This window comes from Coregonus clupeaformis, chromosome 1 (genome assembly GCF_020615455.1).
Source record: "Coregonus clupeaformis isolate EN_2021a chromosome 1, ASM2061545v1, whole genome shotgun sequence".
NCBI lineage: Eukaryota > Metazoa > Chordata > Actinopteri > Salmoniformes > Salmonidae > Coregonus > Coregonus clupeaformis.
Window position 1 is genome coordinate 92,313,406 of NC_059192.1, and position 24,838 is coordinate 92,338,243.

At 42.8% G+C, this 24,838-nt stretch overlaps 1 protein-coding gene across 3 annotated transcripts in view; it reads left to right on the top strand.

The window, feature by feature from the left end:
• The window catches only part of LOC121571047 (ELAV-like protein 2), a 44,314-nt gene extending 19,676 nt beyond the window's left edge, over positions 1–24,638 (top strand). For 2 of the 3 annotated variants that reach the window (XM_045225131.1, XM_045225127.1), the window contains exons 2-7: positions 1,062–1,152; positions 8,744–8,987; positions 16,566–16,669; positions 22,040–22,193; positions 23,094–23,319; positions 24,582–24,638. In XM_045225131.1, the coding sequence (XP_045081066.1) occupies positions 1,081–1,152; positions 8,744–8,987; positions 16,566–16,669; positions 22,040–22,193; positions 23,094–23,319; positions 24,582–24,624 (843 nt within the window). In that variant the 5' untranslated portion in view covers positions 1,062–1,080 and the 3' untranslated portion in view covers positions 24,625–24,638. The remainder of the gene's footprint in view (positions 1–1,061; positions 1,153–8,743; positions 8,988–16,565; positions 16,670–22,039; positions 22,194–23,093; positions 23,320–24,581) is intronic. The other variant, XM_045225129.1, reaches the window with a different exon arrangement.
• Positions 24,639–24,838: the final 200 nt, after the last annotated feature.

Genomic DNA, 24,838 nt, shown 5'->3' on the forward strand with positions numbered 1-24,838 from the left:
ACTAACCTGGCGTTACAAGCGCCATGCTCTACCAATTGAGCTACAGAAGACCCTATGTCCCTATGTGAAGGAGATGTCGCACTGCGTGAGGCAAATGGTGGTCACACCAGATACTGACTGGTTTTCTGATCTATGCTTCTACTTTTTTTTTAAAGGTATCTGTGACCAACAGATGCATATCTGTATTCCCAGTCATGTAATATCAATAGATTATGGCCTAATGAATTTATTTCAATTGACTGATTTTCTTTTTATATGAACTGTAACTTAGTAAAGTCATTGAAATTGTTGAGTTTTATATTTCTGTTCAGTGTAATTGAACATGCTGATAACACTCCCACTGCTTTGAGATTTTTCATGCTTAGCTTTGTCATCTGGCTACAGTTATGGCAGGTAAAGATGGTTTCTTTTTAAATAGATTATGGGATGGTGATTCCGTTTGCTGACTGCATAGATTTTTTATTTTTTTAATCGCGCTTTGTTGGGGTTGAGCTGGACCTTCCTCAGACTTTGAATATGGTGGCGTTTAGCAGTAAGTAGCAGGTGAAATGTATCCACTTTTAATTATTAGTGATTTGATATGTGGCAGGCTTGGATATACCCTGACGTGTTCTCTTTGTAACCTGGCTTTAGGGTTATAAAGACCTGACAGTAGCCTGACAATTGCTTGATCACATGAGACGCAATGTTAATTGAATGACAGCAGATTGGGGGATTTTGTTTTCTTTTGTGAGTTAGTGAATGTGTCGGCGTAATAAAAGCAGTGGCATCTATCTGGCGAGCTGCAGATGTAAGATGTACTGTGCAGCTCTATGGATTTCAGTCAATCTTACTGTGACTCATTCCATCATTACTCTTGTTGTTTCTGTTTGTGTGGCCTGATTTTTATTATTCTTTTGACTAAACTCCCTACAGATATTTCCCCAGTCTCATTTCTGCTCCTTGCCAAAGATATTTCCCCTCTCCCAACGATGAAGTGATCGCCGCTGACTTGCTTTTTGTTCCAGTGAATCTAACATACAGTACTTCTTTTTTTTTTGTGTGTGTGTCCACATTTGCAGACGGGAACTCCAAACTAACATGGCAGTCAGACTGTGCGACGTGGCTTCTCTGCTTAGAAGTGGTTCGTGGGCGGCAGAGCCTTGGACTGGGGTTGGTGGTACTTCTTCTTCTTCAATTCATTTGGCCAATCATGCTCATCGTCTCAGGCCATACCAATGTTGGCCAATCATGCTCATCGTCTCAGGCCATACCAATGACTAGCTCTCACCATGTTTGGACATTTTGTTTATTTTGTTATTTTTATTTTTATAAGTCTGTGTTCAATATTAGGCTAATTTATGGTGCTTTTTTGTTTTACGAGAAACTGAGTAGTCTGTCCATTTGGTATGGTCTAAAACGGTGTTTTGTAATGACTGTCTGAATGTAGTATAGCATTTGAAATACCTGTTGGGAGATCCATCAACATTTTACTTTTCTAGGATAAATATCGGATGTTGTCCTTACATATCCTATCCCCTTTTTGTTTTGTAGTGACAGTATTCTCACGGTTGTCAGTGGTGGAAAAAGTACCCAATTGTCATAAAAGTAAAGTTACCTTAATAGGAAATGACTCAAGTGAAAGTCACCCAGAAAAATCCAACTTGAGTAAAAGTTTTAAATATACTTAAGTATTAAAAGTATAAATAATTTCAAATTCCTTATATTAAGCAAACCAGACGGCACCATTTTCTTGTTTTGTTTAATTTACGGATAGCCAGGGGCACACTCCAACACTCAGACATAATTTACAAATGAAGCATGTGTTTAGTGAGTTCGCCAGATCAGAGGCAGCAGGGATGACCGGGATGTTCTCTTGATAAGTGTGTGAATTAGACCATTTTCCTGTCCTGCTAAGCATTCAAAATGTAACAAATAAATGGAGTAGAAAGTACATGATTTTCTTTAGGAATGTAGTGAAGTAAAAGTTGTCAAATATAAATAGTAAAGTACAGATACAAAAAAACCTGACTTAAGTAGTATAAAGTATTTATACTTAAGTACTTTACACCACTGATTGTAGCTGTATTTGTATTCACAACACATGTTACTGACTTGAATGATGGAGATGGCCTACTGAATTTAACTGTCAGTTAGGGCTGGGAATTACCAAGGACATCACGATACTTAGGTGCCGATAGGATATGTATTGCGATTCTCACGATTCTATATGTATTGTGATTTCAATATTGCGATTTGATGTTCCAAACATATTGCTCACTAGGTCTGCTGCAGAGAGACGTGTGAGAATGCGCTTTGATCGGTCATGGAAATAAAAACAGAAAATGAAAACATGTTGGCTCTCTATTTACAAAGAAGATGGAGAACAAGCTATAGGATGAAAAAGAACGATGTTTTGGCGAAGCTACTGCCAACTAGCGCAGGCTAACGCAACCTAGCAAAAAACACAAACAAATCGATCCTTGGAGTTAAAGTAGCAATATTTCGGCCAAAATAATATCACGATATGCAACTATTGATTTCCCCCATCACTGTGTGTATATACAGCTCTGGAAAAAATTAAGAGACCACTGCAAATTTCTTAAATCAGCATCTCTACATGTATGACTTCCATTCCAGTGTCTGTTGAATTCCAACACAGGCACACCTCATTCTACTGAATTAGGTACTGATTAGGTGATCACCTGAACCAAATGTTATTTAACGAGAAAAAGTATAAAAACCACCACTGTGGTCATCACTATCCTCTTGCAATAGGACCAGCTGGATGGCAAAAACAGTGCTAATAGTACCTCAAAAGTAATATTAATCAAAAAATAACTATTGACCATGCCAAAAGAGTTGAAAAGGAAAGTTTTGAGTGAGGAAAAGAAGGGTTCAATTCTGGCTTTACTGGCAGAGGGATACAGTGAGTGTCAGGTTGCTTCCATCCTTAAAATTTCAAAGATGGCGGTTCATAAGAACAAGGTCAAGCAGCAGACATTGGGGACAACAAAGCTACAGACCGGCAGAGGGCGAAAACGACTCTCTACTGACCGGGATGACCGCCAACTCATTCGAATGTCACTCAACAACCGTAGGATGACATCAAGTGACCTACAAAAATAATGGCAAACGGCAGCTGGGGTGAAGTGCACGGCGAGGATGGTTCGAAACAGGCTCCTAGGGACAGGGCTGAAGTCGTGCAAAGCTAGAAAAAAGCCCTTCATCAATGAGAAGCAAAGAAGAGCCAGGCTGAGGTTTGCAAAAGACCATAAGGATTGGACCGTAGAGGACTGGAGTACGGTCATCTTCTCTGAGTCCAATTTTCAGCTTTGCCCAACACCTGGTCGTCTAATGGTTAGACGGAGACCTGAGAGGCCTTCAAGCCACAGTGTCTCGCACCCACTGTGAAATTTGGTGGAGGATCGGTGATGATCTGGGGGTGCTTCAGCAAGGCTGGAATCGGGCAGATGTCTTTGAACATGAACTTATTTTCTTTGCATTATTCGAGGTCTGACAACACTGCATATTTTTAGTTATTTTGACCAGTTGTCATTTTCTTCAAATAAATGCTCTAAATGACAATATTTTTATTTGGGAGAAATGTCAGTAGTTTATAGAATAAAACAAAAATATTTTTACCCAAACACATACCTATAAATAGTAGAACCAGAGAAACTGATCATTTTGCAGTGGTCTCTTATTTTTTTCCAGAGCTGTATATACGTGTGTGTGAGTGTATATATGTGCATGTATGTGTGTATAATATAATGTATATATATATATATATATATATATATATATATAGCATTCTGAAAATATTCAGACCCCTTCCACATTTTGTTACGTTACAGCCTTATGCTAAAATGTATTACATAATTTTTTCCCCCTCCAATTTACACGCAATACCCCATACTGACAAAGCGAAAACAGGTTTTTAGAGGTTTTATTTATAAAAATATTTTAAAACATACGTTATTTACATAAGTATTCAGTAATTGAGCACAGGTGCATCCTGTTTCCATTGATCATCCTTGATGTTTCTACAACTTGATTGGAGTCCGCCTGTGGTAAATTTTAAATTCATTGGACATGATTTGGAAAGGCACACACCTGTCTATATAAGGTCCCACAGTTGACAGTGCATGTCAGAGCAAAAACCAAGCCATGAGGTCGAAGGAACTCCGAGACAGGATTGTGTCGAGGCACAGATCTGGGGAAGGGTACCAAAAAATGTCTGCAGCATTGAAGGTCCCCCAAGAACACAGTGGCCTCAATCATTCTTAAATGGAAGACGTTTCAAACCACCAAGACTCTTCCTAGAGCTGGCCGTCTGGCCAAACTGAGCAATCAATGGAGGAGGGCCTTGGTCAGGGAGGTGACAAAGAACCCAATGGTCACTCTGACAGAGCTCCAGAGTTCCTCTGTGGAGATGGGAGAAACTTCCAGAAGGACAACCATCTCTGCAGTACTCCACCAATCAGGCCTTTACGGTAGAGTGGCCAGACAAGAGCCACTCCTCCGTAAAAGGCACATGACGGCCCCCTTGGAGTTTGCCAAAAGGCACCTAAAGGACTCTGACCACGAGAAACAAGATTCTCTGGTCTAATGAAACCAAGATTGAGCTCATTGGCCTGAATGCCAAGCATCACATCTGGAGGAAACCAGGCACCGCTCTTCATCTACTGTCAACTGTGGGACCTTTTTATATACAGTCTTGGTTAAAGGTTTTGAGAATGACACAAGTATTGGTCTTCACAAAGTTTGCTGCTTTAGTGTTTTTAGATAATTTTGTCAGATGTAATTATACTTCAGTATACCATAGTAACAAGCATTCCATAAGTGTCAAATGCTTTTATTGACAATTACATTAAGTTTATGCAAAGAGTCAATATTTGCAGTGTTGACCCTTCTTTTTCAAGACCTCTGCAATCCGCCCTGGCATGCTGTCAATTAACTTCTGGGCCACATCCTGACTGATGGCAGCCCATTCTTGCATAATCAATGCTTGGAGTGTGTCAGGATTTGTGGGTTTTTGTTTGTCCACCTGCCTCTTGAGGATTGACCACAAGTTCTCAATGAGATTAAGGTCTGGGGAGTTTCCTGGCCATGGATCCAAAATGTAAATCTTTTGTTCCCAGAGCCACTTAGTTATCACTTTTGCCTTATGGCAAGGTGCTCCATCATGCTGGAAAAGGCATTGTTCGTCACCAAACTGTTCTTGGATGGTTGGGAGAAGTTGCTCTCAGAGGATGTGTTGGTACCATTCTTTATTCATGGCTGTGTTCTTAGGAAAAATTGTGAGTGAGCCCACTACCTTGGCTGAGAAGCAACCCCACACATGAATGGTCTCAGGATGCTTTACTGTTGGCATGACACAGGACTGATGGTAGCGCTCACCTTGTCTTCTCCGGACAAGCTTTTTTCCGGATGCCCCAAACAATCGGAAAGGGGATTCATCAGAGAAAATGACTTTACCCCAGTCCTCAGCAGTCCAATCCCTGTACCTTTTGCAGAATATCAGTCTGTTCCTGATGTTTTTCCTGGAGAGAAGTGGCTTCCTCGCTGCCCTTCTTGACACCAGGCCATCCTCCAAAAGTCTTCGCCTCACTGTGCGAGCAGATGCACTCACACCTGCCTGCTGCCATTCCTGAGCAAGCTCTGCACTGGTGGTGCCCTGATTCTGCAGCTGAATGAACTTTAGGAGATGGTCCTGGCGCTTGCTGTGCTTTTTTGGGCGCCCTGAAGCCTTCTTACATTTACATTTTAGCAGACGCTCTTATCCAGAGCGACTTACAGTTAGTGAGTGCACACTCTCACACCCCCCGTGGGAAAACAAACCCACAACCTCGGCGCCGCAAGCGCCATGCTCCACCAACCGAGATACAGGGGTCCCATGATACCGACGTAAAAATGTGCTTACTATGTCAGTCAGTAGATTAAAACAAGTCCCTGTAACCTAGTCCTAGATGGATGAAAGGTCATAAAATGACACTAAACAAAAAAGCTGGTTAAGAAGGGTAAACAGACTAAGAAGAGAAGAAGAAGAAGAGAAGAGACCCTCTAAGACAAAATACATTTCAAATAAGGCAGAAGATATATTCTTCTCTCTCTACCGCCGGCCATTCCTGTCGAGACGAGAAGTTATTACAAAATCAAAAAAACGTACGATGAAAATTAAATCAAAAACACTGAGGGGGGAAAAAAACAACACTAAGCTTTGCTAAACCCCATTTCTATTTTGGTTCACGAGGAAATGGCTACCGTCCCTATCCCCAGCCTCCTTCACAACAATTGAACCTCTCTCCTTGAAGTTCTTGATGATCTGTTAAATGGTTGATTTTAGGTGCATTCTTACTAGCAGCAATTTCCTTGCCTGTGAAGCCCTTTTGGGCAAAGCAATGATGACGGCACGTGTTTCCTTGCAGGTAACCATGGTTAACAGAGGAAGAACAATGATTTCAAGCACCATCCTCCTTTTTTTAAAGCTTCCAGTCTGTTATTCTAACTCAATCAGCATGACAGAGTGATCTCCTGCCTTGTCCTCGTCATCACTCTCACCTGTGTTAACGAGAGAATCACTGACATGATGTCAGCTGGTCCTTTTGTGTCAGGGCTGAAATGCAGTGGAAATGTTTTTTTGGGGATTAAGTTCATTTTCATGGCAAAGAGGGACTTTGCAATTAATTGCAATTCATCTGATCACTCTTCATAACATTCTGGAGTATATGCAAATTGCCATCATAAAAACAGAGGCAGCAGACTTTATAAAAAAATATATATATTTGTGTCATTCTCAACTTTTGACCACGACTGTAGACAGGTGGTGTGCCTTTCCAAATAATTTCCAATCAATTGAATTTACCACAGGTGGACTCCAAATCAAGTTGTAGAAACATCTCAAGGATGATCAATGGAAACGGGATGCACCTGAGCTCAATATCGAGTCTCATAGCAAAGGGTCTGAATGCTTGTATAAATAAAGGTCTGTTTTTATTTTTAATACATTTGCAAAAATGTCTAAACCGGTTTTCCCTTTGTCGTTGTGGGGTATTGTGTGTAGATTGAATAATATTTATTGTATTTAATCAATTTTAGAGTAAGGCTGTAATGTTACAGCACAGGCAGCAGTTCTCCTGTGGATGACTGTTAGTTTGCATCTTGCTATCTGCAAAACGCTAGTTAGTCTTAGCAAGCTGCACATGTGCCTAAAAAAAAAAAATTTGCGTAGCTAGCTCAATTTACTGACTGAGATGGGGGCAAATCTGGTTAGTAAACTTTAACTCTAATACAGTGGTGGTATACCTTGATCTGCATGTTCTGAATCAGACCGGAATGTTTAGATTCTTTGTCTGAATATTCAAATGTAACTAGGGGTCCCTAGTTACATTTGAATATTCAGACAAAGAATCTAAACATTCCGGTCTGATGTGAAACAGTATTCCAATCATAATTAGATGTGTTTTATTACTGTCATTCCAACAGTTCACCCAAGTGTTTGGGAAAAAGTGGTTTCCCTTTCTTTTGAATGACAGTGGAGACTTAACATGTCTCAACTTTACACTTACTCAAAGGCGGTCTGCGCACCTCTCTCATTTTTGAGATGCAATTGAAGGATGGGTTGGTTAACATTTTGAAGGATCTAGTTTATTTTTGATCTGACAAGTCCTGACCAGGGCCAACTTGAAACTGTAATGGAACCAGGAAGTTGTCGATTACAGTAACACATTGAACTTTTCATGCTCCTTCTGTAAGGTCCCATCCCTGTAACGCTGAAGGGAAATTTACATTTTGCAGCTGCAGCCTGAACGTTTATTTAACCTCTGCGATAGTCTTAGAAGTGAAATTATATATGCCCTAGGCCGAGGCTACACATAGTTTTCGCCCCCCGTCCAGCCCCTCTGGAAACTCAGGTGGCACATCCTGCGCAGAAATCTCTCTCGTTCCAAAAACCCCGGAACTGCAGCCACTGAGTTATATAATGGGGATACCGTAGCCTGATCTGGGAGGGCTTTCTAAGTTATTTATTCACTGTAGATTTTTAGGTCTAATAGTAATAATCTCGAATACTCCGTGATAACTAGCATATTGTTCAATAGCCTATTTAGAATAGGATAATAATAGATTATAATAAGATTTATAATAGGTTAATTTATAATAGATTCTTCTCACACTGATAGGCTACACATAATTATGTATTCTGTTTTGATTTTTTTTTTTTTTTACAGTTCAGGTCAGTCCAACTTTACGCTTCCCAAAAGTGAAAGGCTGTAAACTTGATAATATGGTGTCATAGAATGTCCGTTTTTGAATTCAATCCCCCATGTGAAGAGCATCCTTTTTAACTATCCAATTTGTCAGCTTCCTGTTGGATTTATTAGCATTAGCTGGGTAAAAAATGAGTATTTGAGTATCTGGTATTTTAATAATAATAAAAAATTGGTCTGCGTATAAAAAAACAAGTGTTTTTTTTATTTGAGTATTTTAAGGGTTATTTGTAAAAACCATAGTTTACCAAATTGTATTTGACAGTTTAAGTACTATTTTAAAATACCTGGGTTAATGCATGGGCGTGTGTATTTGAGTATTTTTAAATGCTTTCCAAGTGTGTTTCCAAATTCATTAAAAATATTAAACAACTTCTCTTTTCAAATAAAAGAGATCTGAAAACGTGACTGTATGTAGAAGTAATTAAGATGTTTGAAATAGTATTTGGACCCGGTCTGTTAGCATTTTGACTTTACTTTTCTGTCTCTTTTAGCAGGTAATTGCTGCCATGGAAACACAGCTGTCCAATGGGCCCACTTGCAACAACACAAGCAACGGTCCCTCAACAATCTCAAACAACTGCTCCTCTCCGGTAGAGTCGGGGAGCATGGAGGACAGTAAAACTAACTTGATCGTGAACTACCTGCCTCAGAACATGACCCAAGAAGAGCTCAAGAGTTTGTTTGGGAGCATCGGGGAAATAGAGTCCTGTAAATTAGTTCGAGACAAAATAACAGGTAAGGTATGCAGATGCCATTTGAATTGTTAAGAGGTGCTCAATTGTATTTCTTTTTTTCTTTTGTGAAGTTGTAAAATGTAGAGTTTTTATATATCAGTTGAGACCACAGCCATGTTATTGTTTTTGGGTGGATGGAATCATTGGCATTTGTCTCTCTTGCATTCATTCTTTCCCTCGCTAGCTTGACGCCATTTATTCTCCAGTGTCATGAATTATGGAACTTTGTGCTTTTTATCCCCAATTAAAGCACGGATCTTGCGTTTTAAGATTATATTTAGTGAGGCGAAAAAGTCTGAGCAAAATGTTATAATTAGATTTGCATCTCTTAAGTGAAAGTCATTATGAAACTTACCCAGCAGCAAACCCAGATTGACTTACTCTATAAAGGACTGATTTTAAATTGTTAAATATCACTGGTTTAACTTGTTCTTTTTAAAAACTGCTTGCTTGTGTCATCCGCAATGCCAAAGGAGGGCAACCCTTTGGGTATCTGAACATGGGGACATTAGGTTTCCTTTGTGGAAAAAGGACATTCCTTCCCAGGCTCACATTTTACAGGATTTTTGTAAGTCCAGAAATTTTACCTGAGGTGACATTTTCACTGTAATAATCCTGTATTTGTTGAAAGGCTTTTTTAGGTAGAAATCTGAATGTCACCATTTTATATCAGTGACTGTGGATGTGTAAAGGAAGGGGAAATGCTGCAGATCTCAAGTAAAAGGCATAAGCACACATTGTCATGGCCTCTCGGACATGATTAGGTAGATCACGTGTCAAACTCATTCCACGGAGGGGCAGAGTGTCTGCGGTTTTTCGCTCCACCCTTGTACTTGATTGATTGAATTAAGGTCACCTGATTAGTTAGGAACTCCCCTCACCTGGTTGTCTAGGTCTTAATTGAAGTTAAAAATCAGCAGACACTAGACCCTCCATGGAAAGAGTTTGACACCCCTGGGGTAGGTGAGGCCGATGCTGCTGGATCATGACTGCTCAGTGTATCAAGGTTACCTAGACCTCCCTCCATCTGCTCTCTGCTCTTCATAACTCTCACTCACAGGGACTTGGTAGGGAGTCTGTAGCCATAGTGAGAATTGCATCAGTTTCATTTGCATTTGGCCCTGAAACATTTACTATGCCTCAGTAAATGTGGTGTCGTGCCTTATCCCATTTGTAGACGCTGAAGGTCATAAGAATGTTTTCCCCCAATGGCAAGTGAAACCACTTGAATTGACGCCTGTATTTTTGTAGTCATAAGCAATGTTCCCTCAAAAGCAATGTTCCCGAGACTGCCGCGCAGTTCCCCCGGGACTGCCTCGCAGAAGAAATATCAGCCCACAGAGAGAAGCATGAGATTTCAACTTTCTAGAATTTTCCCTGTTAACACTACCAGCGTTTCCCTTTACTGTGGCAACTGTGATCGAATCAACACAATATTAGCCACTTTCAATGAAACATACCGAAAACAAAACGAACTATGCAAGCGATTTTGTTGTAGGCAGAACGCATCTGAGTAGGATTCTATTGCTTTGACAGGCACGACTCAGCCCGTACTCTACAGAGGCCGGCGTGGCATAGCCAATCAGAGCTGCTGTATGGATCTGTGCCAGTCACTTTGAACTGGACTGTGTTTACAGCATGAGCAGTCGTGAGTAGATGCGCTTGTTTTGAGATCAAAGCGAGAGCTGCATGTAGCCAAGTCGGCACATTTCTGTTCGTATTATTTTCTAGTTAGTGAGTTATTAGCCCAGTTATAGATAATTTATAGTCAGCAATAGGAGTGATTGCTTCCTACAAGAGCACACAACGTGTACATTTTCTAGATGTCTTTGAAAGGGGTCGGGTAAATAACTTTTTGTCTTAAAGGGGCTGTTGTATTTTGAGACTGGCTTGAATAAGCCAAGTAGCCAATAGGCAGAGGGTAACATAATTTGTCTGATTCTTTGTAATAATGGTATGGGAATAATGCATTTTATTTTGTAAAGTGGTTTCTTGCATCAGACAACATTTTCAGTGACCTTGTCTCAAGGACAAGTGGATAAACAAGGTAATGTCAAGGGCTGCATATTTATTTCAAAAGTCATGTAAGGTACATACAGTGGGGAGAACAAGTATTTGATACACTGCCGATTTTGCAGGTTTTCCTACTTACAAAGCATGTAGAGGTCTGTAATTTTTATCATAGGTACACTTCAACTGTGAGAGACTGAATCTAAAACAAAAATCCAGAAAATCACATTGTATGATTTTTAAGTAATTCATTTGCATTTTATTGCATGACATAAGTATTTGATCACCTACCAACCAGTAAGAATTCCGGCTCTCACAGACCTGTTAGTTTTTCTTTAAGAAGCCCTCCTGTTCTCCACTCATTACCTGTATTAACTGCACCTGCTTGAACTCGTTACCTGTATAAAAGACACCTGTCCACACACTCAATCAAACACTCCAACTTCTCCACAATGGCCAAGACCAGAGAGCTGTGTAAGGACATCAGGGATAACATTGTAGACCTGCACAAGGCTGGGATGGGCTACAGGACAATAGGCAAGCAGCTTGGTGAGAAGGCAACAACTCTTGGCACAATTATTAGAAAATGGAAGAAGTTCAAGATGACGGTCAATCACCCTCGGTCTGGGGCTCCATGCAAGATCTCACCTCGTGGGGCATCAATGATCATGAGGAAGCCCAGAACTACACGGAAGGACCTGGTCAATGACCTGAAGAAAGCTGGGACCACAGTCTCAAAGAAAACCATTAGTAACACACTATGCCGTCATGGATTAAAATCCTGCAGCGCACGCAAGGTTCCCCTGCTCAAGCCAGCGCATTGTCCAGGCCCATCTGAAGTTTGCCAATGACCATCTGGATGATCCAGAGGAGGAATGGGAGAAGGTCATGTGGTCTGATGAGACAAAAATATAGCTTTTTGGTCTAAACTCCACTCGCCGTGTTTGGAGGAAGAAGGATGAGTACAACCCCAAGAACACCATCCCAACCGTGAAGCGTGGAGGTGGAAACATCATTCTTTTTGGGGATGCTTTTCTGCAAAGGGGACAGGACGACTGCACCGTATTGAGGGGAGGATGGATGGGGCCATGTATCGCGAGATCTTGGCCAACAACCTCCTTCCCTCAGTAAGAGCATTGAAGATGGGTCGTGGCTGGGTCTTCCAGCATGACAACGACCCGAAACACACAGCCAGGGCAACTAAGGAGTGGCTCCGTAAGAAGCATCTCAAGGTCCTGGAGTGGCCTAGCCAGTCTCCAGACCTGAACCCAATAGAACATCTTTGGAGGGAGCTGAAAGTCCGTATTGCCCAGCGACAGCCCCGAAACCTGAAGGATCTGGAGAAGGTCTGTATGGAGGAGTGGGCCAAAATCCCTGCTGCAGTGTGTGCAAACCTGGTCAAGACCTACAGGAAACGTATGATCTCTGTAATTGCAAACAAAGGTTTCTGTACCAAATATTAAGTTCTGCTTTTCTGATGTATCAAATACTTATGTCATGCAATAAAATTTAAATGAATTACTTAAAAATCATACAATGTGATTTTCTGGATTTTTGTTTTAGATTCCGTCTCTCACAGTTGAAGTGTACCTATGATAAAAATTAGACCTCTACATGCTTTGTAAGTAGGAAAATCGGCAGTGTATCAAATACTTGTTCTCCCCACTGTAGGTATACATTGAAAACCACATTGGCTGCTACTGTAGGCTGAATGATAGTGGTCCTATTTCCATGTTAAAATGTTATGGGATGCAATTTCTCCATTGTTTTTGATGGTAGGCCACTGGTAGGCCTACATTATTGAAATGGCCACAGTAGCGTCTACCGTTGCTTGCTAAAATAATGATCGCACTGCCTCAATTAAAATATTATGGTGACACCTATGCATTTGGCAGCAATGCACGAGTATTCAGTTTAGCCTTTTTTATATTGTCTAGACATGTTGAATGTCTTCATGCCTAGAATAAAATCAATTAAATGAATATAAATTTACAGGGGGTAGTTTGGGGAAAAACTAATCTAGTGTGAATTGTCCTCAGGATTAAGGCACGTGCTGGGTTAATAATTACACAACCGACGTCTAATTGGGTTGTAGATTGTCAATGATATTGCTCTATTCCCGGGGTAGCCAGTCTTCATTTAAATAGGCCTACCTGTAAAAAAAAAAATACAACCCTCCCTGCTGAAATATTAATAGTGTTCAATATTTTACAATGCTTATGTATAGCTCACCAGCTTTCAAAAGCAAGTATACTGGCAGGCTCTGTGTATGCTTCTCAGTAACTCCACCTAGTAATGGTGTGTCCAAGTCTAAAAATATAATGCTCTGTGTTTTTGAGCTAAATGGATCCATGTCCCTACATGCCCGGTACTACACTGTGCTCTGTCTCTCTAATGAGGGATTCCCATTCTCCCTGGGGAGAAAAAAAAGAGCCACTCGCCATAATATACACAATACGCAGCAAGGCTAACAACCTGTGAAATTACTGTGCTCTGTGCCATATTCTGTTTGTTCCGTTTGAAAAAAGAAGTGACTCATTTGCATGTAAACTGGCTATACAATTTAGACTGTCTCACACGGGATGACATCTGGATTATGCTTTTCCTCCCACGAGAGATGCATATGGAAACCGTATGAATGCATAATGGATAGGGTCGGGACAATACTAGCATCGCAATACTCGTTGTGGCAAGGAAATAAAAACACAAAGCGGATTAAACTTCTTTTTAGGAAAACAGCCCTAATGTTTGAAACATTGTCATCGAGTCGCTATTTTCCAACCTATATCACACAGTATTTACATACAGCAGCTTTTTAAAGGACCAAGGAGGTCGGTCTGTTTTCGTGGTTTCATTTTTTTTTGTCATGGAAAACATATTGCAATTCTGGTATTGTCCCAGCCCTGATAATGGACTAGGATTGAAAAATCTAAATTGAGATATTTAGGAGCCTTTTCTTTTTATTCTCATGTCTTCTGAACAAATCAGCATTGAGTGGTGCTTGTTATTTTTGAAGGACAGATTATTACTGGAAATTGTCTGAGTGGTTAAACCGACAACTGTTAAATCATGTAACTATGAGGAAGCTGTCTGTTATGATGGTTTGGACTAAGTGTGATTGCCTGCTTTGGTAAGCTTTTAGCTGTTGGCAAGTGAGTTGGGTATGGATTGCTTTTAAATCTTCAGACGAGCGTGAACAACAGGAAGAAGTGTCCCATGCTGCTCGTGTTAGCTACCTCAGATGTTGAGTAATCACCAGACATCCTGAGAGATGAACCTTGATGTCCTCTCTCTCCTCTAGCTTGCAGCCATAGAATTTACTCTGTGCTGGGTGCAATCTCCCTGTTTTTAAATGTGCATCCCGTTGGCTCTCCTTCCCCCCCCAACGTCTGGGGAGCCAATTAGGGTATAGGCAGATGTTTGAGGAGTCCAATCTGAACAAAGGGACTATCCATAGGAAAGGGACTATCCATAGGAAAGGGCTATCCATAGGAAAGGGCTATCCATAGGAAAGGGCTATCCATAGGAAAGGGGCTATCCATAGGAAAGGGGCTATCCATAGGAAAGGGCTATCCATAGGAAAGGGCTATCCATAGGAAAGGGCTATCCATAGGAAAGGGGCTATCCATAGGAAAGGGGCTATCCATAGGAAAGGGGCTATCCATAGGAAAGGGCTATCCATAGGAAAGGGCTATCCATAGGAAAGGGGCTATCCATAGGAAAGGGCTATCCATAGGAAAGGGCTATCCATAGGAAAGGGCTATCCATAGGAAAGGGCTATCCATAGGAAAGGGCTATCCATAGGAAAGGGCTATCCATAGAAAGCTACCATAGAAAGGGCTATCCATAGGAAAAGGGCTATCCATAGGAAAGGGCTATCCATAGGAAAGGGCTATCCATAGGAAAGGGCTATCCATGGAAAGGGCTATCCATAGGAAAGGGCTATCCATAGGAAAGGGCTATCCATAGGAAAGGGCTATCCATAGGAAAGGGCTATCCATAGGAAAGGGCTATCCATAGGAAAGGGGCTATCCATAGGAAAGGGGCTATCCATAGGAAAGGGGCTATCCATAGGAAAGGGGCTATCCATAGGAAAGGGGCTATCCATAGGAAAGGGACTATCCATAGGAAAGGGACTATCCATAGGAAGATGTGTAGTTTTCTCAATATAGCAGAATACAGTCAGAGGATTTGTTTGCCCTCCAGGCTCAAATGGAAGTGTCATCTCACCAGCTCATTTCAAAGGCTCACTGTGTTTCTCCTGGCTATAGCGCTCCCCGAGATGCAAGGTGAATTTCAGTTTATCAACTGTTCTTCATAGCAGCAGAGGAACCCGTGCAAGCAATGAGTCACGGTGATGGCCCACATTGAGCCAGAATGGGAGTGAATCTCCCCCATTTTATAGCATGTAAGATGGCAGACTCTGTTTTGAAGAGAGGACTCTCGAAAACCATCCCCTCGTTGAATCTGCATCCCTCATTGAAGCATTACATGTGTACATTTTGTGAATTTGGTTTAAGGGGTAATTTGTGCGTGCTACCATGGGATTAGGAAAATATTCCCCCCCACCCCCCAAGATTTCAATCTAATCTCATATTAGGTTTCCATATCTTTATTTATTAATATCTTTAATTCATATATTTTTAAGTTGCTTGTGAACTGGACCACCATTCGAATTGCACAGAGACTAAATGGAGTGGGTGGAGGAAATTGAGTAGACAGTGTGCACATAAGGAGTGGGTGTCAATCTATTGTAGATTTTGGAAATAAATGATAGAGGGGAACGCGTTCAACCTCGGCGCTCGTCTGTGTCAGAGATGACTCACTTCGAAGCGGAGGAATCGCCTGCCATTGGTGACTTTAAGCCATTTTGTCAAGATGGGCCAAGATTCTGGGCCTAATAGCGGTTTCAAATGCAGCCAGTTGGCATGTGTGGATTCCTGTTTAAGAATATCCTGTGGTTGAATCCATTGTGATAGAAAGGCATTGGATATCTACAATAGAGGAAGTTCTGGGTAAAGGTCTATGGCTGCAAGCTAGAGGAGAGAGAGAGAGAGAGAGGACGTCAAGGTTCATCTCTCAGGATGCCTGGTGATTTACGCAACATTCTGAGGTAGCTAGCACGAGCAGCATACGGCGTTAGGTTGGCTTAAGCTAAATCCACTGGGCCATGTGAGACTCTAAATCACCAGCCAGTCAAAGAGAAATGAAGAGAAATTAAGGCTGAGATGTACGTTATGGAGAATGGGAAGGTTCCAGGAATACTTTTCCTCTGTGGTCAACAGACTCAGAGCCACGTTGTCCACTCCCAAACACCTTCTAAATCAGTGGTATTCAAAGTCGGGAATCTGGATTGGCAGCAATTAGTTTTTTTCTTTTGATGTTGGCTCCGCACCATTGAGGCTTCAAGTTCATCAAATGTTCTTTTAGAGTGGAACTGTTGAACTGTTGTGCATCTATCTAGTCTACTGCGTTGATGTAGCATACTGTGTGTGTGTGTGGTCAAGACAAACCTGATCTGACCACAGTCGAGTTTAGCAATTCTAATTGGTTTGTTTTCTGATTGCAGGGCAGAGCCTAGGTTATGGGTTTGTGAATTACGTGGACCCGAAAGATGCAGAAAAAGCCATCAACACATTAAATGGCCTGAGACTTCAGACCAAAACCATTAAGGTAAGCAAGCACTCACCGATCCCTCAAGTATCACATGAGTGTTCATTCAATTCTCCACCATGATGGAATTTTAACCTGTTAACTTTATTGTAATCTGTTGTTCTATTCTAAAGTTTTTCTGTTCTATTGTTATTCTGTTCCTGTTCTATTGTTATTCTGTTCCTGTTCTATTGTTATTCTGTTCCTGTTCTATTGTTATTCTGTTCCTGTTCTATTGTTATTCTGTTCCTGTTCTATTGTTATTCTGTTCCTGTTCTATTGTTGTTCTGTTCTGTTCTATTGTTGTTCTGTTCTATTGTTGTTCTGTTCCTGTTCTATTGTTGTTCTGTTCCTGTTCTATTGTTGTTCTGTTCTATTGTTATTCTGTTCTTGTTCTATTGTTCTGTTCTGTTATGTTCTTGTTCTATTGTAATTCTTATTATGTTGTTCTATTCTAAGGCATTTCCAATTTCCATACACTTAGTATCCAGTGGCTAAATGGACCATTGCATGGTAATTGTGTGCTGTCCAAATGTTCTAACTTCCTGTTTGATATTAAGTAGTCATTGTGAAGCGGAGAGGGGAGCCTGTAATAAGTGTAGCTAAGTAGAGCAGAGCTGTTTCTATGGTTGCATGTGCTGCCGTAACGCGCCTGTGTGATGCCGGTACAGGGAGGTGGCTCGCTTATTGGTATTCATCTGGCAGAGCCGGTATCGATGTGCTGGAGAAACTCATTTGCTTCATACAGTGCGTCAGGACCTGTGAACGCTGGGGCTGAGTTTATTGGATGTGATTTTCCACGGTGCATACACTGGCCTGATCCAACAGGGGGAGAAAATGTCCGCTTGTGAAAAATGTATTCTGCGTCTCTAAACATCTCCCCCCGCCCCCCAAACCTCTGAAATAGGGCACGGTTATTCAAATATACAAACGGATGTTAGGCTATTTACTTTTCTTCATGCGGCGTGTAGTTTGTTGGTATTGTCGGCCAGTAAGTGGCGCGCGACGTGAAGTGGGAGATCTCTAATTTGATGCTGAATGGAATTAAAATGACGGATTAAATTAGCTAAATGAGGAGTAGGCTACAACGCGCAACCAACAGGTAGGTTGTTTTAATCTGAATGGAGTTGTTTTTAGATGAAGGGCGCGGCAAAAGCAAAACCGCCTCAACTAGCCTAGCTGGCTAGCTAACGTAGCTCTTTACATCTATTTGTTGCCGTGAAGACCGGCACTGACAGATCGGTTCATAGACAACCTATGGTAGCTACAGGTCTAACTAGCTTAGCTCAGTGGCTCTCTCTCTCCTATGCCTCACGTCACACACCAGCCCCTGCTAATCCTCCGCCCTGCAGTCGGCGCGCACCTTCTCTCCGGAGTCGCCCAGGCTGCGCAGCAAGCAAGTGTCAAAGTTGAAAGTTACAATCTGGATATCCCCAAAAAACTATGGCAATTATTTTGAATACTCTTCCCTACTCTGAAATTAGAACACTGTCATTAATATGGAGTTGGTCTCCCTTTTGCTGCTATAACAGTCTCTACTCTTCTGGGGAGGTTTTCCACTAGATGTTGGGACTTCCTTCCATTCAGACAGTGAGGTGGGGCACTGATGTTGGGCGATTAGGCCCTGCTCGCAGTCGGCGTTCCAATTCATCCCAAAGGTGTTCGATGGGGTTGAGGTCAGGGCTCTGTGCAGGGCAGTCAAGTTCTTCCACACCGATCTCGACAAACCATTTCTGTATGGACCTCGCTTTGTGCTCGGGGGCGTTGTCATGCTGAAACAGGAAAGGGCCTTCCCCGAACTGTTGCCCAAAGCACAGAATCGTCTAGAATGTCATTGTATGCTGTAGCGTTAAGATTTCCCTTCACTGGAACTAAGGGACCTAGCCCGAACCATGAAAAACAGCCCCAGACCATTATTCCTCCTCCACCAAACTTTACAGTTGGCACTATGCATTGGGGCAGGTAGCGTTCTCCTGGCATCCGCCAAACCCAGACTTGTCCGTCGGACTGCCAGACGAAGCGTGATTCATCACTCCAGAGAACGAGTTTCCACTGCTCCAGAGTCCAATGGCGGCGAGCTTTACACCACTCTAGCTGACGCTTGGCATTGCGCACGGTGATCTTAGGCTTGTGTGCAGCTGCTCGGCCATGAGAACCCATTTCATGAAGCTCCCGACGAACAGTTCTTGTGCTGACGTTGCGTCCAGAGGCAGTTTCCACTTCACAATAACAGCACTTGACCGCGGTAGCTCTAGCAGGGCAGACATTTGGCAAACTGACTTGTTGGAAAGGTGGCATCCAATGACGGTGCCACGGTGAAAGTCACTGATTTGAAGGGGTGTCCACATACTTTTGTATATCGTGTGTGAGTGTGTTGTATATCACCTGAAATTCTCCAGCTGCTCTTTCAGAAGTAAAACCAAAAAAAAACGTGAGCCAGAAGAATATACTTTGCATCAAATGCAGTGACTGGGGGAGGAAGGGATGGGAGGGATGGGAGGGGGGTTCCTATTTGGAGGTGTAATTGTACTGGGTGAATTTTATTGATCCAATCCATTGGGCCAGATTGCGGAGCGGGTCTTGGTAGAGGACCATTTAGCGGGTTTGACACTAATGAATTACGGCCGCGGTGCACACTCCAAAACACAGACCTGTCACACACACAGACCTGTCACACACACATTTACATTTTAGTCATTTAGCAGACGCTGTTATCCAGAGCGACTTACAGTTAGTGAGTGCATACAATATTATTATATATATTTTTTCTCATACTGGCCCCCCGTGGGAATCGAACCAACCATCCTGGCGTTGCAAGCACCATGCTCTACCAACTGAGCTACACGGGGCCCATACACACACACACACACACACACACAGACCTGTCTCACACACAGACCTGTCTCACACACAGACCTGTAATAATATAATAATAATAATATGCCATTTAGCAGACGCTTTTATCCAAAGCGACTTACAGTCATGCTTGCATACATTTTTTTTTTTTTGTGTGTATGGGTGGTCCCGGGGATCGAACCCACTACCTTGGCGTTACAAGCGCTGTGCTCTACCAGCTGAGCTACTGAGGACCTGTCTCAGCCACGAGGCAAAGGGAGGAGCAGAACACAGCAGCCCACGCTGCTCTCACGCTGTCCCCACGCTGCTCTCAACACTGTCCCCACGCTGTCCCCACGCTGTCCCCACGCGCTGTCCCCACGCTGCTCCATACGCTGTCCCCACGCTGTCCCCACGCGCTGTCCCCACGCTGTCCCCACGCTGTCCCCACACGCTGTCCCCACGCTGTCCCCCACGCTGCTCCCACACGCTGTCCCCACGCTGCTCCACACGCTGTCCCCACACGCAGTCCCCACACGCTGTCCCCACACGCTGTCCCCACACGCTGTCCCCACACGCTGTCCCCCACGCTGCTCCCCCCACGCTGCTCCCCACGCTGCTCCCCACGCTGTCCCCACGCTGCTCCCCACGCTGTCCCCCACGCTGTCCCCACACGCTGTCCCCACGCGCTGTCCCCACACGCTGTCCCCACGCTGTCCCCACACGCTGTCCCACACGCTGTCCCCACGCTGCTCCACACGCTGTCCCCACGCTGCTCCATACGCCTAAACTCTCACTTTGTGTGTGCGTGCCTGCATTGAAGGATGGTATCCTCAGAAAACGAATTGTTAAGAGGTGTGATGTATTTATCTTCAGTTCTAGTAGACTATCTGGTACCCTCCTGTTTTCTATTACGTGGAGGGGGGGGGGGACAAATGTTGATTTCTGACTAAGCTGGAGAAGTTAGTTTGGTCCCCGTGTTGAAGGCGAAACTTGGATGGGTGCATGCATATAATTGCTATTTGAAGTTGGGAAGATGGCAGCGATGCACTACGATAGTGAAAGAGAATCCACTTGTTTCATTGAAGTAAGATTGTAAATTGTCATGGTACAGGTAACTGCCAAAAATAAGGAAACACCAACCTAGTGTCTTTTAGTAGGGCGTTTGGGGCCACCAGAACCACTTCAATGCAGCTCGGCATATATTCTACAAGTGTCTGGAAACTCTATTGGTGGGATGCGACACCATTCTTCAGTCGCCACTCCAGAATCTCCCTGCCCCTCCCCTCCTGTGTGAGGGTCCACCCCCTACCATACACAACCCAGCCATGTCAGACCCAGCTACCCTGCCTATGGAAGGTGAATAACACACTGAGCCTACACAACATACAGAATGGACCTGTGTGAGATCTGGCTTGAATGGACCATATACAGGTAACTGCCAAAGTTTCTTAATAGGGCGTTGGGCCCACTGAGCCAGAACTGCGTCATGTCGCCTTGGCGTAGATTCTACAAGCAACGCAGTTCTTCATTTGGTGTTTTTTGTTGATGGTTGTGGAGAACGCCGTCTCAGGCGTCGCTCCAGAATCTCCAATAAACGTTCAATTGGGTTGAGATCTGTTGACTGAGACTGCCGTGGCATGTGGTTTACATCATTTTCATGCTCATCAAACCATTGAGACCACTCGTGCCCTGTGGACGGGGGGCATTGTCATCCTATGGGGGCATAGCCATGGTAGCCAAAATAATGGCCTGCCCAGCATTTTTATACATGACCCTAAGCATGATGGGATGTTAATTGCTTCATTAACTCAGGAACCACACCTGTGTGGAACCACCTGCTTTCAATATACTTTGTATCCCTCGTACTCAAGTGTTTCCATTATTTTGGTAGTTACCTGTTTGTGTGTGTGTAGATGTGTGTAAAAATGTCACAAGGATGATGCAATTTAGACAGCTTTTTTTTTTTTTTTGAAATGGGTCAACAACAAAAAAATTTTATCTCAAAATGAATTCAATCAAGTGATCGAATACTAACATCCCTTTCGGAGATTCGAATAACCGTGCCCATCCCCTAATACCAACCCACATTTATTTGTATCCCTCAGTGGGCTTGTTTTGATATAAAAAGTATTTAAGTGTCTACCCTTCAAAAAGGTCTGGAACCAAACTAAGCCTGGAACCTGAAATGTTACGTGTTCAGACACAGCCTTGTGTTTGAAACATTCCAGAAGCCATCATGGAGACCCCGAGACTCGTGAATATGGATTTCCGCATGATTGTGGCATTTATTTTTATTTTTAACTAAATCAACAACTTGTTCAGAGCACTGGATGTTTATCATTGAATTCACAGCTTTTGATTGGCCCTGCACTCGTTAGACATAACAAACACGGGGGGGTCTTGGGATTTCACCTCTCGTTTCTCCACTGCTGGTAATGTGAAGGCTGTCGCCACCGTTTCTGTGAGGGCACTAGTGGCATTCTTCAGTGTGAACTGTCATTTGGTGTGTTTAAGAGGACGCTAACCAGTCTCTCGTAATTGCTTCCGCTCTAGGTTTCCTACGCTCGTCCAAGCTCAGCCTCCATTAGAGATGCAAATCTGTACGTCAGTGGCTTGCCAAAAACCATGACTCAGAAAGAACTGGAGCAGCTCTTCTCTCAGTACGGACGAATCATTACCTCACGCATTCTGGTGGACCAGGTGACCGGTGAGTAGGAAGCCCCCCACTCGCTGTCTTTGTCTTACCCCACCCTCCCCCCCCACCGCTGGCCAGGCCTCAGGAATGAATCTGTGGTCCCAACATGCAGCCTTTCATAAATCTACATTAGCAATAGAATGAAATGTTATTCATTCTGGCTCTCCATCCCTCCTTATCACCCCCCGAAGGTGTAGCTGTAATACTTTTTCGTGGCAAGAAATAAAATAAATGTACAACTGTTTTATAATCTCCATTTCCAAACTGCCATGTGGAAATGGAAATCCGTATGCTCCTTATGAAATGGTAATAAACAGAATCTCTCTCGCGGAGCCATTTCCCACCTCTCTGCTGCAGAAATGTACCATGTTCAGTCAAAGATTAGGGACAAGGCTTCCATATGTAATTTGTTGCCAGTGCAATTTGGGGGTGTTGTGTTCAAAACGCGACTACAGACCAAGTCTACCTACTCATATATATATTCAGTGGGTTTTCGAGAAGGGGATCTTATTCATGTTTCCCCGTCTGCAAATATGTTGAATCTGTTTAGCTTATTGACTAAATGGATATCATTTCCTTGTGGGGTTTTGTGATTTTGAAAAATAACTACATTTCTAAGATCCGTTGTAGGCTTGACGTTTCGATGACCGAGGTTGACCACAAATGTCTGTTATGCAGCTTCATCTCTTAGTATTATTGACAATAAACCAGCAGTGTTTCTTATTCTTGGTGTTGGGGACCCAAAGGGTTACTAGAAACTAGCGTCCTGTCCAGGGGGGGGGGCGTATTTGAAGGTCAAGCTGCCTCACGCTATAGAAACGGATCGATGAGCAGTTCTGGCTCGAACAAGACTATATATAATGACGTGTAGCAAGTCACTGAGCTTCTAAACATGACGCTTGTGGTCCCCAGGTGTCTCCAGGGGGGTGGGTTTTATCCGTTTTGACCGGCGAATCGAAGCGGAGGAAGCCATCAAGGGCCTGAACGGCCAGAAGCCGCCGGGCGCCACAGAGCCCATCACGGTGAAGTTTGCCAACAACCCCAGCCAGAAGACCAGCCAGGCCCTGCTCTCTCAGCTGTACCAGTCGCCCAATCGAAGGTACCCCGGACCCCTTGCACAGCAGGCACAGCGCTTCAGGTAAAGGGGCACACCTAAAACAAACCTACCCACCGCATTCTGATTAGAGCTAAGCCAAGTCATAGCCTACCTATAAAAGACATGAAAGCAATTTATTCCTCATAGGTGAAGGAGGAGAAAAAATAATAATAAAGGCATTTGAATTGTCTCGCTTAACAGTGGAATACTGTAGGCTACATGACACGACAACTTATCAAAACATCCAGAGTTATTCAAAATAATTTACGCTATTCACACTTAAACCATATTTGTATTTTGCTGTGTTCCACCTGTTGCAAATATCTAGTCTTGTTGAAGTTGAATGTAGGTTTGAGGGATTTTGGGAGTTGTATTGTGGTCATTTAAAACACTTGACTGTTTGAAAACCCCCTGAGAAAAAGGCAAACCAACAAATAGGCTTTATGATCTGTATTGCCACCCTTCCTATGGCTGCTGAATGACTTCTTATTGAGCTGTCCAAATTGACTGTACCGTATGATTTGATTTTTGGCACTCTTAGTGTAAGGAATTTAGTGTATTCTAGCTCATGTAAGCTGAATATTTATTAAAGGTCCGATGCAGCCGTTTTTATCTCCAATATCAAATCATTTCTGGGTAACGATTAAAGTACCTTACTGTGTGATTTTTGTTTTCAATTAAAGTGGTAAAAAATAAACCGCTTCTTTAGCATTTAGCTAGGACTGTCTGGGAGTGGTCTGAGCTGGGAGGGGAAAACAGAACATTTGCTCTCATTAGCAGAGGTTTGGAAGTCTCCTATTGGTCTATTATCTAATTTACTGAATGGTGATGTCACCATGGAAGGCCAAAACTCCACCCCACCAAAACAGGCTGAAATTTCAGGCGGTATGTTCAAACAACTCTTAAACTAAAAAGGCAAACATAGATAGATATATATATATCACACAAACAGGAAAATCACATTTGACTGCACTGGGCCATTAACCATACTTTTCTTCCCTAGTGACTCAATTTTTATTTGCCTTTTTTGATGAATGTGGGTGCACTTGTAGTTAATGGCTTTGTATTCCTTTTCGTTATTCTTGTTGACCATATAATGGTCCTTCACATCGACATTAGTGTGACAATACCACACAATGTAAACAATGTTATTTGGGTGATTTTTTTTTTTTTTTCCCTGGGGATTTCCAGCTCGCGTTTTTGTCTCTGAAAACATATGTGCATTGGCATCTTTTTATGAATGCGTTGAACTTCATCAATGTTCTGCAGTAATGTGCTTCAACTGAACTCTACTTTCATTTCAGGTTGGACAATCTGCTAAACATGGCATACGGAGTCAAGAGGTAATTCATCTATTACAGTTGCATTTAGAAAATCCTTTGGGGGGACACATTGGGTGTTTTCCGTCCGAGATGGGATGTGTCAGGCCTAGATCATTTTTCCATGACTATGTTCAGCAGTGGGGGGCATGGGCTGTTCCCTATACTGAATAGAATTTGAGGTTGTCAGTCAGGGAAATATTCGGGCATTTGTGTAAGCCAGTGTGTATGTCACGTGTGTG